Genomic DNA, 15,620 nt, shown 5'->3' with positions numbered 1-15,620 from the left:
TTTCCTGGGTCGTTTTTATTTCACTTTTTGTAGATGGGTACTATATTTGCCCTTTTCCAGTCTTCTGGAATCTCTGCCATCTTCCACAACTTTACAAAGATAACTAATGGCTCCTACATCTCAATCAACTCTTTTAAAATAATATAGGATTCATTTAATCAGGCCCTGGTGATTTGAATACCTTTAACTTGTCTAAGTAATTTTTAACTTGTTGTTTTCTTATTTTAGCTTCTGAACTTAGCTTATTTTTACTAAAATCCAACCACCAAATGATTCTTAAAGGGAGCAAATAATATCTTCCCCTTCCTATGAAACAACCTGTGCCAGTATGGAACTTTAACATCATGCACCACATACTCAAGGGGAAATTATTGAATCCATGGCAGTCTGCTCATTACTACAGCTCTCCATGCAAGTCTTCTTCCTTACTGCAATCACTACCTCCAGGAGAGTAGGTGAACTAGCCACCCTAATGGCAGACTTTCCCTATACAACATTTCAGAAAGATAAGGTCACTCTAAGACCCTATTCAAAATTTCTACCAGAAGTTGTCTCTTCCTTCACCTGAATTAAGCTTGTTATTTTCCTGAAACCCAACATTGATGCCAGGGCTTCTTTCATCCATACTCAATAGCCACAGAGCTCTCCTATTTTACCTGGAAAGAACAGATCTTTAGAAAATATTGCTTTTTCCTGTCAATTGCCAAACAATCCAAAGGTTGAAACCATCTCTGATTAGAGACTAAGTGAATTTTGCAATATATTCATCTCTGTTGTGACCAGTGCAATATTCCAACTCCTCCCACTGGCTGCACTCACTGGACGAGAGCTGTATCTACATTTCTGGTCTTCCTCAACAATGTTCCCATTGCAGATCTTTGCACAGCAGCTACATGAGCTTCTGTCCCATACATTTACCAAATGTTATGCACTAGAACAACATCTTTTGGTAGATACTGTTTGGGCATTCCATACATTGTACTATGCAACAAGGTCCAAAGCCCCTCCTTTCCATACAGCGGTACTGTTCCATAGTTATCTAACATGAAACACTCACAGGGTTATTCCTCAAAGATTATTCACCTGGTGCAGTAATTGAGATTGATTGTTTGAAATGGTTGTCTCTCTGGGTGCTCCACAACCCAAGCTCACTCCCTCCCCTTAGCTTCAGAATCTGGGCTAGAGAAGGAATGGTTGGCAGCCTGTGCTGAATAGCTGCTCGCAGGAACACAAAGAAGTACTGCTGCTACAAATCACAAGCACAAGACACCAAGATATCTAATGTGGAGCACCCACAGGGACAACCATCTCAAAACTCCAGTTACTGCACCAATTGAATAACCTTCTCTTTTGAAAAGTGTGATTATTCAAATATACTTACAGTACAAATACAATGTTAGAGAGAGATGACTTAAAATTCCACTAGATTTTTGGGGGAGGGGAGCTCTAGTTTCTGCTGCCTCTTGTCTGTGTATTTAAATGTATTCAGAAAATAAACTCTCGGGGTCTTATCCTACAAAGGTTTTAAACCTGTACTTAACTTTATATATTGTGGTAACTTCTGTTAAGTTAACGGAACTATTCATCACTTTATATAACGTTTAAACATGGGGTAAGTCTCTTCAGTGTACAGGCAGTCCCCGAGTTACGCGGATCCGAGTTATGTCTGATCCGCAGTTACGAACGGGGTTTGCTGCCCGTCTCCCTGGTCTGCTGGAGAGACGGGCAGGGAGACCAGGGAGACGGGAAGCAAAGCCGGGGAGCACGCGGGCAGCGGACAGCCCAGACGCACCGCGGCTGTCCCGCTGCCGGCGTGTTCCGCGGCTTTGTTCCCCGTCTCCCTGGTCTGCTGGTCTCCAGCAGACCAGGGGGACGCCTGTGGTAGAGTAGCTGGGGCGCTGCTGGTTGAATCAGGACGCCTGGGGCAGAGCAGCTGGGGTGCTGCTGGGTTGCTCCAGTAGCGCTGAGGAGCTGCGCTACTGGAGCAACCCAGCAGCACCCCAGCTACTCTGCCTCAGGCGTCCCCAAGTCAGCTGCTGCTGAAACTGACCAGCGGCTGACTACAGGAAGCCCGAGGCAGAGTTGCTCTGCTCCAGGCTTCTTGGAATCAGCCGCTGATCAGTTTCAGCAGCAGCTGACTTGGGGACGCCTGGGTTTCTTAAGTTGAATCTGTATGTAAGTCAGAACTGGTGTCCAGATTCAGCTGCGGTTGAAACTGATCAGTTTCAGCAGCGGCTGACGCCAGTTCCAACTTACATACAGATTCAACTTAAGAACAAAACTGCAGTCCCTATCTTGTACATAACCCGGGGACTGCCTGTAATTCAGACTGAAGTTCAAGATATTCTTCATTTGAACTGTGTAGAGAGAGGTTTTGATACAAAAACAAAGCAATTACTAAAAACTATGCTGTAGCAGACCGTGTCATCTTTTGGAATTTTTTTCCTGAATATTTTGTAAAAATATTTCTTTTTTTTTCCCCCCCAGCAAACTGCAGTTGTCAGAGGATCCATTCCATCAGCTAGTGTAGCTCCTAATATAGCATTTTCCACAACTTTGTTAGGAACTTTACCAGTTGGCGCAGGATTTGTTCCAGCATCCTCATTTTCAGAAATGTATTCACAGCCTCTGGCTTCTTCTTTGGAGAATTTTTGTTCCTCTTTAAATACCTTTTCAGTCAGTGACTCAAAAAGAGGTAAGGAATGAGTCTGAAGTTATACCCTGTTTAATCTTACTTTAATAGAGAGTGGGAGAAGTCTGTATATAACAGCTGACTTCTCATCAGTTAATTTAAACAAAAAATGGTTTGTGGTGAAATGTTCAGGCAGTTCGACTTGCCTGTGTTTTTAATAGTCAGTACAGTAAAACTCCAATAGCGTGGCATCCAATTGTCTCGCACTCCCGATAGGCCGATATCAAAATGGCAAGAGCCTAGTGCAGGGGTGGCCAACCTGAGGCTCCTGATTGGAAAAAATTGTGGCTACTGACGGAACCGGGATGGAACCCAGAACCGCTCAGGTCAGCCACTCTCACGGCCGGGCAGCTGTGAGCCGCATACGTGCTCACGGCCCACGCCGTTCCGCTCATGGCCCCCAGCATACTGCGTCATACCTTGCACATGTATGCCGGGTTGCACACAGCATCCCAGCCTGCACATGCTAGCAGCCGGCTGCTGAGTGCAGGCAGCTGCTTCGGGGCCCGGACATAAGATTGGCGGGGGGGGGGAAAGATGCCTGGCTCTGGAGAAGTGGAAGGGGATTGGGGGGGGAGAAGGGGAGGGAGTGGGAAGGGGGGGGCACATGGAGTCCCAGATGCGGCGCAGTGGCTCTGGTTCTGGGATCCGAGCATAAGGTTGCAGGGAGGGGGATTGGGGTACAGCAGGGAGGGGAGGTGATTGGCTCTGGGAAAGGGGAGGGAGGGGGAGGGGAGATTGGGTTGCGCACAGCATCCCAGCCAGCTCATGCTCAAAGCTGGCCGCTCAGTGCACATGTCCCAGCACCTGGAGGGAGATGCGCAGCTGTAGCGGTGGCTCTGGGACCCAAGAATTAGGTTAGAGTGGGGGGAGGAGGATTGGATTGGGAGTATGACCCTTTATAGTACTTCCTGATAGTCTGGCATATCCGATAATCTGGCACCACCTAGGTCCCAAAGGTGCCAGATTATTGGAAGTCTACTGTATAAACCGTCACCAAGAATTAAATTTAAAGCATCTGTTCGTGTGATATCTACATAAACATGTTCTAGGCACCTCTGTTGGAGCTGCATTAACTATTAGGTTTTCCTAAAGTTGTTTTGATGCTGGGCATATAACATAAATTAACCTGAGGGAAATTAATTTTACTGAGTGGGATTGGGGATTTATTATGTGCCTGAATGAAATGGGAGTAAATAAATCAGGCTTTTTTTTTTTTTTTTTTTTTTTTAATTCCAAGGTTCTAAAAGGATTATACCATGGAGAGTACACACTTAAAAAAAATCTAAGACCTTTTTTTAAAAAAAATTGCTTAACACTTAATTAAATAGGTATAATTAATGGTGAATACTGAGATGCTAAATAAATAGGAAATATGCAATAAACTACAGTTTAAAAATACTCTCTATCAGACAATTATATAATTTGTACTTGGTAGTAGACTGGCTATTGCAAAATTTTGGTAGGTTCTCTTCCCTTACCATGTCTACAAACAGGGATTTGACAGTGACTAGTTGCCTGTTTGCCCACTTTTTTTATTTTCTGGACCTCTCTCTTCAGTCTGTACTTACAATGGCTGCCTCAACACATGTTCTGTGAGGCTGCTATTGAAGGTAATCCATTGGCTGACTAACTCAACATAATTTACGTTGTTTTTCTGTCCCAGAGACCACAAGGCACTTGCATGTAGTGGGAAAAGACATTGTTCCCTGTCACCTATATAGCAAGTGCATATTCTTACCTGAATAAAATGTGCTGGGAGGGGAAATAACTGAAAAATTGTTTCTTAATCACTGTCCAGATTTGTCCAGTTCAGTTTCTAGAGATGGAAAACCAACACTTAACAGCAATAATTCCTCTCTTTTACTTGTGAGTATCTTTCACATTTTCTTTCATGTGGATTAACATTTTACATGTCGTAAGAACTGAAGGAAATTTCTGGTTTTTTTTTAATTAATTAAAAAAATGCACAGATAACTTCATCTACCATGAAAATGTACAAACTGGAGTGGGGAATAGTAAACAGCGTCATTCTAAGACAGAAAATAAAACAAAACCCCCAGTTTCTGAAACTCCAGGGGAAATTGTATTTACTACTGTCCTAGCCAGTTTTTGAATTTGGTAAACTTTTTTGCAGCATGGAAGCTTATTTGATAGTCGACTAGTCGCTTACATCCCTAGTCCACAACAAAACTTTTTGTATGCAGTCCAGCTAGGATAAGAGACATTATGATACTGTAGTGGTCCACAAACAGGGCAGTAACCATATTGTGATGAAGACTCAATCTGATCTCTATTGTACCTGCATCATATATCTTGTCTTTCCCAAATGCCTACTCAGTAGTGGCTGATCTATAGGTGGGACTAGTGATTTGCATACTTGGCCCACCAGCAACTAACTGCATTTCTCACAGTCTCATTGTGGGATTTGGCAATGCATGTAGCCTGTAAAGGGGATGTAGGCTTCTTACCTCCCTTATTGTCCTGTATGGATATGCAGATAGACTGACAATTAAACCCTATTTGAAGACTCTGATCTTTTGAGGAAGACTTTCCGTAAGTTCTAGTTATGGAGATATTTAAATGATGTTGATAGATCAAGTTACCGTAATTTAGCGAATATACCCTGCTGCTTTTTCTATTTGAGTAAAAATATTGTATACCCCGTGCACGACTATAACCCGCGGGGTATACAAGACTTTTCTGTGCCGGGGGTATATTTGCTGGGGGTATATGTATATGGAGGTGAGGGGGGGGAGAGGAATTAGCCAGTCACCGCCCCAGGTTCCAGCGCAGCCGCCAGCCTCCGGGCCAGGGAGCGCTCATTGCACAGGTTCCTCTGCAGGCGCAGAAAGGGGCAGGGGGAGTAGGACCCACCAGTCTCCAGGCAGGGGAGTGCTCACCTCCTGATTCCTGCACAGCTGCAGGAAGGAGCAGGGGGATGAGAGATCCCCCACCCCTTCCTGTGGCTGCGCAGGAACCGGGGGGTGAGCGCTTCCCCGCTCAGAGGCTAGAGGCTGGCGGCCAGGAACTGGGGGATGAGTGTTCCCCTGCCCCTTCCTGTGGCTGTGCAGGAACTGGGGAGTGAGTGCTCCCCTGCCCGGAGGCTGGCGATTGCGCAGCCACAGGAAGAAGCGATTCACCACCAGGTGAGTAAAAAGAATTCTGTATACCCCGTACCCGAGTATACCCCACGGGGGTGTGTGTGTGTGGGGTTTGTGAAAATTAATATAACCTGTGGGTTATATTTGCTAAATTACAGTAATTCTCCTCTTTTCCCCCCCCCCCCCCCGCCCCCCCTGCTCTTGCAGATAAATGGCCCCAATACTTTGTTTGGAACTGAGGACTACGTGGGAATTGCAGGTCAAACTAGGAATGACTTTTCACATGTTTTTAGCAGTGGACCTGCTAATGTATCTGTGTCTTCATCACTTGTTGCAAGAAACCCATTGGAAGGTACACATGAACTAAGACAGGCCTGCCAATTATGTTTCATCAAAACAGGTAGGATGTACAGGAAATAAGTTTGATAAACAGTTAAATACATTGTTACTGTATCAGTGTTGTAAATTAAAATATTACTGGTTTCTAGAAGTGCTGAGTTCTGGCTTGTGTGTCATTAACAAAGAGAATATGGATCTGCATATTGAGTCTCAAAAAATATTGCGCCATTTTTCTATCTTTCCTTGATTTGGTGTTCTTGCCCTAATGGGGTCTTAATTTCTAAAATTATCCTCAGTCACTACATGCTTTCTCCAATCTGAAGGCTTACTGTGTGAAGTCATTCACATTCTGTATTCACTTTCCTCCCAAACCTCAGGGTACTCTGAAGAATGACTCCTTTGCTCAAGACTTAAAAACTTGCAATAGACACTCTGATTGGTCATGGGGAATTGAACTGCAATTCAAAGTGCCTGGTAACCTTCACATCCCATCTGTTTTATTCTTTCAAACTAATTCTAAATCATTATTGTGATACTACCAAACTTTAGCAATAATTATTAACTTCACTTTATTGACACGAGGGTCTTAACCTATTTTGGGCTGTTTGGTCAACTAATCTTTGAGACTTGAGCTATTGCTGTTACACAGCTGTATTTTAGAAGCAACCTTTTTTTCATCAAGACTGATATTAAAATCAAACACTATTCTTCAGGTTTAATATAAATATTCTGGAATATAATTGGAGCAATAAAATATATTTAATATTCTTAAAATTGCAGTGGCATATCTAGGTAATGTTTTTTGTTCGTAATTTACTGATCTGTAGTTTAGTTTAAAATGACTTCTGATATCTTGTAAGGAGGCTCAACAAGGTGATTTTGAAATGTCACTTATACATGGTATTTAATAAAAAGCAGCAGTTAGAAAATGCCTAAAGGATGAACTTCAGGATATGTTGACCTTTAACAAAGCATCAGTTTCTTCCCTTGTTTCTTTGCATCCATGCTTTCCTTACTCATTTCTGAAACCACACCGTTCCACCATGAACTTTTTATTCAGAGAGGACCAGACAGGAATGCACCAAACTCTATTCTTAGTAGGTTATTGTAACTCCTTTATTCACTCAGCATTGGAAACTTGACAATCTGCTCTCTGCTGTACATGCATTCTTAGTATTTATGGCTTTGGAAGAAAAAATAGATGTAGTTTTGAACCCAGCTAAAACCATAAGCAACTAGACCATAGGGCTGGCATTGTATTGTTACAGAATGCAAAAGTTGACTTCACTTGTGTTATATCTTTGAAAGTTCAAGTTTAATAAAAAAAAAAATATTTAGTTGACTGAGTATGGGATTTTAGTTGCATGGATCTCAATGATCTTAATATTAGAGATGAAAAATTAAAGGTCCCAACCAAATTTATGAAAATGCACCCATTGGGGCCAGTTTCCAAAAAAATAAAAATAAAGCTGGTGGTTCCAATGCAGAAGCAGAGGAAGATTGTAAAATCTTCTTGAATGACCTATTTTTCTTGAGTTTGTAAGTATTTGCGGGTTCCTTCTACTCTTCCTTTCCACCCTCTTTATTTGAGATTATTTTGTCTCTTCAGATTTATTGGTGCAAGTAAGAATTGTTAAATCTGTTCATGCATTTCATATTGGAACGTATACCTGAATATAAATTCACAGCTACTTATATAAATAATAAGCAACTTTTCTATTATTTCAGGGCCTAAGTTATTGGATTTCACTTATCACCCCAATTTAGAGCATAAGTGTAAAAAGGATATCTTCATTGGTAAAATAAAAAATTCTGAAGATAAATCATGGAAAAAAATACGCCCAAGACCAACAAAGACTCAATATGTGGGACCATATTATATATGTAAAGGTATGTTTAAAATTGGGAAGTTGCATAGTTTTAACCGAAACCCTATCATGAAAACTAATATTAGTTAGAGCATATTCTTCCTCCTAATTATAATTGTTTATTTTTAAAACATGAACACTTACTGGGCTATTTCCAAGAAGTTACTAATAACCCAGTGACTTGGAGGTTTTGGACACAACATAAAAGTGAACATTGCTTCATAGATTGATGGTATGAACCTCTGCTTATAACTCTAGCTGTGTATAATATCAGTGATAGAAGAGAGCAGGTATCTGTGGAAATACTATTTTTCTGGGTTTTTTGGCTTGAAATACAGATGGGCAGCTGGAAGGATAATTGGGGTACGCAAGTTCTAATGGACACTCCACATCTTCTGAGGGTTCTAAATGTCAGCTGTACTGAAAGGAGAACAGGAGACTCCTGACATGGATTTAATTGGGCTGCAATTTTATTATTCAGTGTCTAGGACTACCCTGCAGATAAGTGTATAGCTCAGACAATTCCCATGTTTATCCAAATAACTATCCAGGGCTTCCCCCCAACTTTCTCCCATTTCCGTCTAGGTTCCCCAGTCAACCTATGGCTTGGACCTTCCCATTGACACCTGCTTGTAGATTAGTTAAGGTGGGCTATAGGAAAGTGGGATTGGTTCCCTGCCAGACCAGTCATAGGAGTCGCATTCTATTCCTTTAACCAGCCTCTCCTTTTAAGTCCCTTATCAGGCAATGTATGTGGTCACTTAGGGTACATCTAAACTACATCCCTCTTTCGAAAGAATGATGTAAATTAGACACCTCAAAATTGCAAATGAAGCTGAGATTTGAATTCCCTGCGCTTCATTTACATAATAACGTCACTGTGTTCTTTCAAAAAATGCTATTTCAAAAGTGAAACCGCGGTCTAGACGCGGTTCTTTCGAAAAGAAAAGCCTTTTTCGAAAGTTCCTGTAAACCTCATTTTTAGAGGAGTACAGGATCTTTCAAAAATGGCTTTTATTTTTGAAAGAATTGCGTCTAGACTACGGTTTCACTTTCGAAATAGCATTTTTCAAAAACTCCATGATGCGATTGTGCAAATGAAGTGCGGGAAATTCAAATCTCAGCTTCATTTGCAATTTTGAGGTGTCTAATTCACATCCCTCTTTCGAAAGAGGGATGTAGTCTAGACATAACCTGAATGTCTTCCCTATGGAGTATCTGCACTGGACATCCACCCCACACTTAAAAATGAGTTGCATATAGCCTAACTACCTTTTTCTCCTCATCAGAAAAGTATCACCCTGACATCCACTGTGGGAGAGACGGGGGGTGGAGGGGAAACCTCTCACTCCACTGAAGCCAGTAGGTGGTGAAGGAAAAATTCCTTCCTCCGTCCCTAAGTCCTCCTCCTAAAAAGAAGCGAGTAGCACAATGGTTACAGCAGATCCTAACCCATCTCTAGGAGAGGGAAGGTGGCTGCTGCCTTGCCTAATGGGTGAAGAAAGGGCTTCCCATGTCCAGGGTTTGCGTGTTTTAAAGTTATCTCCCCCCTTACGTTCCCTGGGATTCAGTCAGCACCACAAAGCTGACCACTACCCACTTTTTGCTGCAGTTTCTGACCAACTACCCCCTGTCATAAAGTCCAGGTGTCATAGAATCATAGAACCATAGAGCTGGAAGAGATCTCACAAGGTCATCAAGTCCAGCCCTCTGCTCTAGGCAGGACCAATCCCAACTAAATCAACCCGGCCAGGGATTTGTCAAGCCGAGACTTAATCACTTCTAGGAATGGAGACTCCACTATTTCCCTAGGTAACCCATTCCAGTGCTTCCCTCCCAGTGAAAAAGTTTTTCCTAATATCCAACCTGGATCTCTCCTACCACAACTTGAGACCATTGCTCCTTGTTCTGCCATCTGTCACTACTGAGAACAGCCTTTCTCCATCCTCTTTGGAACCTCCCTTCAGGAAGTTGAAGGCTGCTATCAAATCCCCCCTCACTCTTTGCTTCTGCAGACTAAACAGACCCAACTCCCTCAGCCTCTCCTCATATGCTCCAGCCCCCTAATCATTTTGGTTGCCCTCCGCTGGACCCTCTCCAATGCATCCACATCCTTTTTGTAGTGGGGGGCCCAGAACTGGACACAATACTCTAGATGTGGCCTCACCAGAACCGAATAAAGGGGAATAATGACATCTCTGGATCTGCTGGCAATGCTCCTCTTAATGCAACCTAATATGCCGTTAGCCTTCTTGGCTACAAGGGCACACTGTTGACTCATATCCAGCTTCTCATCCACTGTAACCCCCAGGTCCTTTTCTGCAGAAATACTACTTAGCTGGTTGGTCCCCAGCCTGTAACAATGCTTGGGATTCTTCCGTCCCAAGTGCAGGACTCTGCACTTGTCCTTGTGGAACCGTATCAGATTTCTTGTGGCCCAATCCTCCAATTTGTCTAAGTCACTCTGGACCCTATCTCTGCCCTCAAGCGTATCTACCTCTCCCCGTAGCTTAGTGTCATCCGCAAACTTGCTGAGGGTGCAATCCATCCCTTCATCCAGGTCATTAATAAAGATATTGAACAAAACTGGTCCTAGAACCGAACCTTGGGGCACTCCGCTAGAAACCGACCGCCATCCTGACATCGAGCCATTGATCACTACCCGCTGGGCCCGGCCTTCTAGCCAAGTGTCTTAGATGTGGACAACATTCTTCTCTCTCTCCACCCTCCCCACCCAAACACACACTTTAAAAGTGAGGTGAAGTTTTGCAGAAAGGAGTAAGATGGGAAGCGTAGATTAATTTACAATAGAAGTGGCTCTTGACTTCCTGAAATGCAGAGATCTAATAATGATAAATGTGTCTGTGTAAAAGCTAGGTCAGATTGAACTTTTATTTAATGTCATTTTAGATGTTGCTGCTGAAGAGGAATGTAGGTATCCTGGCCACTGCACATTTGCATATTGCCAGGAGGAGATAGATGTGTGGACTCTAGAGCGCAAGGGAGCCTTTAATCGAGAAGCTCTCTTTGGAGGAAATGGAAAAGTCAACTTCACTGTATCCCAGCTCCTTCAAGAACACCATGGATTATTTATGTTTCTTTGTGAGGTGCTTCTTTAAAGACATTTCGCTGCTTTTTTAAAGATATGAAATAATTTAAACAGTTTTCATTTGACAGCGTTGCTAGATAGTAAGTAAACTGCTTATGAAATGATTTGGTTCATGACTAACTTGTAAGCATGGAGATGCGTATTGAATAATAGTTTGCACAGCCTCTGTGTCTAGTAAGATTTTGTTTTTTACAGTGTTGTCACACATGAAACATTCAACTTTTCTTTAATCCTTTGTTTTTTTATTTCAGAAATGCTTTGATCACAAACCTAGAATAATAAGCAAAAGGAACAAGGATAATTCTTCTTGTTCTCACCCTGCCATGCATGACTTCGAAGATAACAAGTATGTCTGAAATATTCTCAATATAAGTTTAACATTAAAAGTACAGGGATGTCTCCGAGTCACGGAGGTTGTTTGTAACTCTGAACAAAACATTTTTTCCCAAAAGTTTACATCTGAGTGATGATGAAATACAGCTTTGAATCTTTACTACGCAGAAGAAAAGTCCTGCTTTTAACCATCTTAATTTTAAATGAAACGAGAACAGAAATAGTTATTTTACCTCACATTTGGAGCAGGAGGTTGGGTGCAGGAGGAGGTTCAGGGCTGGGACAAGCGTTCAGGAGGCAGGCTCTGGCTGGGCACCCTTTAACTAAGACTGCTTCCAGGTGGTGGAGCAGTGAGGTTAAGGCAGGCTTACTCCTGCCCTGGCTCTGCTGTTCCTTAAGAAATGAGGTTTATGCGGTTTTTTTCGAAAGGGGGCTTTTCTTGAAAAACCCCCGCATCCAGACTACATTCACTTTCAAAAGAGAGTTTGGAATTTGCATATCCTTTTTTGGGAAAAAAAAAGTAGTTTAGACGTGCCCTGTGTGTTTGTGAGTGAGTGACTGACAGACACACACACACACACACACACACACACACACACACACACACACACACACACACACACACACACACACACACACTCTGTGTGTGTGTGTGTGTGTGTGTGTGTGTGTGTGTGTGTGTGTGTGTGCGCGCGCGCGCGCCAGCGATTTTTATTGCCAAGCTTCCTCCATCCCATTCCCTCTGTGTGGAGATGGGGTACAGGAGTGGGGGCAGAGGGGATACCCTGACATCAGTGGCCTCTCTTCTCCCTCCCACACCCTGCACAGCAAGCAGGAGGCTCCTGGGGCAGGGCAGCTCCAAGGTAAAGGGCAGGAGCAGCATGACAGTGGATGGAGGGGCAAATGAAGTGCCAGATAAGCTTATTGAGAGCATTTTGTGCTTGTAGTACCTAAGACAGTGGTCTGTAAATGGGAGATTCAAGGAGCTACTGGAGTATGAATAACCATCGGAACAGCTTTCTTAGTAAAGTGATTGCTTCATCACTTGTAGGCATGCCTTTAAAGCCTTCAACAAGCAAAAATGTGGTTACTAAAGTGCATTGATGTGTCTGTGTAGATCCTGCTGGCATGAACTAAAAGTTCTCTGGAGTGCGTATCAACAGCTTTGAAATAGTACTATGTTAAAGGCACACCAGGGAACTTTTAGTCTATGCGGACATGCTGGTGTGCTTTAGAAATTATTACCCCTATTGTGCTCTCTGTAGACAAGCCCAACGTAGTTTCTGCTTGATACAGGGGTTACTGGAGTAAAATCCAGTGACCTATATTTTATGCAGGAAGTTGGATTAGATGACCATTGTGGTATCTTCTGGCCTTAAAAATCTGTTCTTAACAAATGCTGTTCTTGGCTGTACATAATCTTTTCGCTGACTTCTTCAGGAGTTGTGTGTACACATACCTCAGAGGAAGGAGAATGGAAGTCCATGTAATTCCAAGAGAGTAGAATCCAGGAGCACCAAGGGCTCTGAATACTGCATATTCGTTATTTTAAAGCTCAAATGTACTAATTTATGGTGCATGCTAACCCACAGGCTTCCAAAGTTTTAATAATTCCTTAAGTGGCAATACCTCAGTTGCACAGAGAATTTGCTTGTAAATATTACATGAACAATAGTGATATAGGATTAGTCTGCCTACCAGTATATAAAAACTGTTTTAAAGAGCTACTAAGGGGCAGTGCCTTTGCTATGCTTGCCAAAACCCCTATCTCTGGGGGTAGGCAGGCCCGGCTCCCCTCCACCCTCTGATCAGTCCTGGCCTCTTGCAGGGGACTGCTGGGATCATGCCGTTCATGGCCTCTCAGCCCGCCGCTCTGGACACAGCCAGCTCTGGCCTCTTGGCTCTCCCCGCCCCTCCCCAGGTGCTAGGACCCTGTTAGCTCTGGTCTCTTGGCTCTCCTGTCCCCGCACCACCCCCTCCAGTCACAGCCCTGGCCTATCGGCGGCCCCCCCTTTTCCCAGTCACAGCCCCAGTCTCTTGGCCCTCCTCTGGCCACTGGAAGAGGGCCGGGGCTGAGCCAGGGGATGGTGGCAGTGGCTCTTCACTGCCTCTGGGGTTCCATTACTCTGGGACGCAGCAGGGAACTGCTGCCTTGGCCTGGCCTGCGTTTGGGCCACCAAACTCCAGCCTTGAACCTCGACCCCCGCAAGATTATAGTGCTAGCACTGGATTCCTGTAGGGGAGGGGCGGAGAGGAGAGAGCCCTGAGATTCCATGGTGGATTTGGCTCGTGGGGAAGCACGCGCACTGCTCTTCCTGTCCCCACAGCAGCACTTGCGCTTCCCCACAAGCCAAATCCACCATGGAATCTTGGAGCTTTCTCCTCCCCCGCAGGAATCCAGTGCTGGCTGTGTAAACTTTCAGGGGGCAGGGTTCAAGGCTAGAGTGCTAGCCAGGCGGGTCCCAGAGCATTGGGGCCCTGGACCTCAGTGAGGAGACACTGCCACCACCCCCTGGTTCTTCTGCAGGGGCAATCCTATGAGGGGTCAACTTCCCCTTCTGGGGACTTTGTTCAGGCTGGGATGTGAGGTGATGCAGAGTAGCGATGATGTCATCGTGTCGCTCTGCAGGACACAGAATTAAAATAAAATATGAAGCGGAAAGAATAGTCACGTTTTCCATATGCACAAAGAAAGTCAGACTGTTTAAAATACCAATTTCTTTTCAAAAACAGGTGCCTCGTCCACATTTTGAGAGAAACTACAGTAAAGTATTCCAAGATCCGTTCTTTTCATGTTCAGTGTCAGCTTGATCTGTGCAGACATGAGGTGCGTTATGGTTGTTTAAGAGAAGATGAGTGTTTTTATGCACACAGTCTTATAGAGCTGAAAGTCTGGATAATGCAGAATGAGACAGGTATGTTTTTAAATACTACCTACCCACAAAAAGATAAAAGAAATACAATTAATTGACGCATTAGTGAGTGTCTTCTGCTTACATCCTTCTGTAGTTTTCTGTATATCTAGTAAACATTGGTCAGTTTACCTGCTAGCAAATTGGTTTTGAGTAAGATTGCTAGACCTATACAATTAGAAAACTTCAGCTTTATCTAAAAGCAAATAATTTCTGACCCATAGAAGTGTCCTGCATTCATGGGAGGACTAAGTATCTACTACAGGTTGGACCTTGCTATTCTGGCATCCTGGGAACTCGACTGGCCCCAAATGAGGGGATTTGCCAGACCAGGGAAGGTTCCTCCTCCTCATGGCCACTTTGCCACCTGATTAGGGCTCCAGTCTGCCCCTGCTGCTGCCTGGCTCTCTCCCTGGCCCCGCTGCTGCCAGGGCTGGAGCGCCATGGCCAGAGTTCCGCAGCCAGGGTAGAAGTGCGCAGCTGCCTGGCTTTGCAACTGGGGCAGAACTCCACAGCCACTTGGCTCTGAAGCCACAGTGCAGGGACAGGGCTGGAGCTCCCTGGCTGCCACTGGAGTTGGGGCTGGAGTTTCCCAGCCGCTGGAGCCAGATTGCGGTTGCCGCTTTGCGGCCAGGGCCAGAGCTCCCTGGCTGGGGCTGAAGGCCCACCACCATGGCCAGGCTAGAGCTCCCCAGCCACTGGGGCCAAGGAGCTCCGCTGGGGCCATAACTCTCCACCATGCTGCACCCCCCCCCTCTCCCCTCCCGCCCCCCCCCCCCAAACCGCGCACGCGCTCTCCCTCTCCCTCTCCCTGCTGAGTCGCTGGCTCCCTTTAGAGTGCTCCTGCCCTGTAGCCAGACCTCCCTCTTCCTGGGCTCTGTGGTCCAGGAACATCCGCGGTCCGTAGACACCACAGATGTTGCTGGACTAGGGAGTCCTGGTTAAGGGAGGTACAACCTGTATATATTTTAGAGAATCCCGTGTGACTGTCTGTTCAAGAATTCCTTCTAAATGGTAAGAAGGCCTGAAATCAGTATACAGGTTCCTTTTGTAAGTTAAAGCAAGGAAACGGTTTGGATATGCCTGGAATGGGATTGCTCTTCATGAACCATACAGAAACAAGACAAAATCACCAGGCAAGAGGAAGGGGCTGGCTGGGGGTGTTTTTCCCCACTCCCTCATCCGGGACTGCCTGAGCCTCCCACTCCTACAAGCATACTTTAAGAAGGGCTATGGAGTGGGAGGCATCTGAAGCTTCCCCCC

General features: G+C 44.6%; 1 protein-coding gene across 3 annotated transcripts in view; it reads left to right on the top strand.

Annotated features, from left to right (window-relative positions):
- The window catches only part of ZC3H7A (zinc finger CCCH-type containing 7A), a 67,988-nt gene that overhangs the window by 34,286 nt on the left and 18,082 nt on the right, over positions 1-15,620 (top strand). For all 3 annotated transcript variants that reach the window (XM_075899325.1, XM_075899323.1, XM_075899324.1), the window contains exons 10-16: positions 2,488-2,695; positions 4,494-4,561; positions 6,004-6,196; positions 7,864-8,025; positions 10,914-11,110; positions 11,364-11,458; positions 14,179-14,360. In XM_075899325.1, the coding sequence (XP_075755440.1) occupies positions 2,488-2,695; positions 4,494-4,561; positions 6,004-6,196; positions 7,864-8,025; positions 10,914-11,110; positions 11,364-11,458; positions 14,179-14,360 (1,105 nt within the window). The remainder of the gene's footprint in view (positions 1-2,487; positions 2,696-4,493; positions 4,562-6,003; positions 6,197-7,863; positions 8,026-10,913; positions 11,111-11,363; positions 11,459-14,178; positions 14,361-15,620) is intronic.

This window comes from Pelodiscus sinensis, chromosome 16, assembly GCF_049634645.1.
Source record: "Pelodiscus sinensis isolate JC-2024 chromosome 16, ASM4963464v1, whole genome shotgun sequence".
Lineage (NCBI taxonomy): Eukaryota > Metazoa > Chordata > Testudines > Trionychidae > Pelodiscus > Pelodiscus sinensis.
Note: the sequence above shows the minus strand (reverse complement) of the source record. Positions and strands in the feature narration are given on the sequence as shown.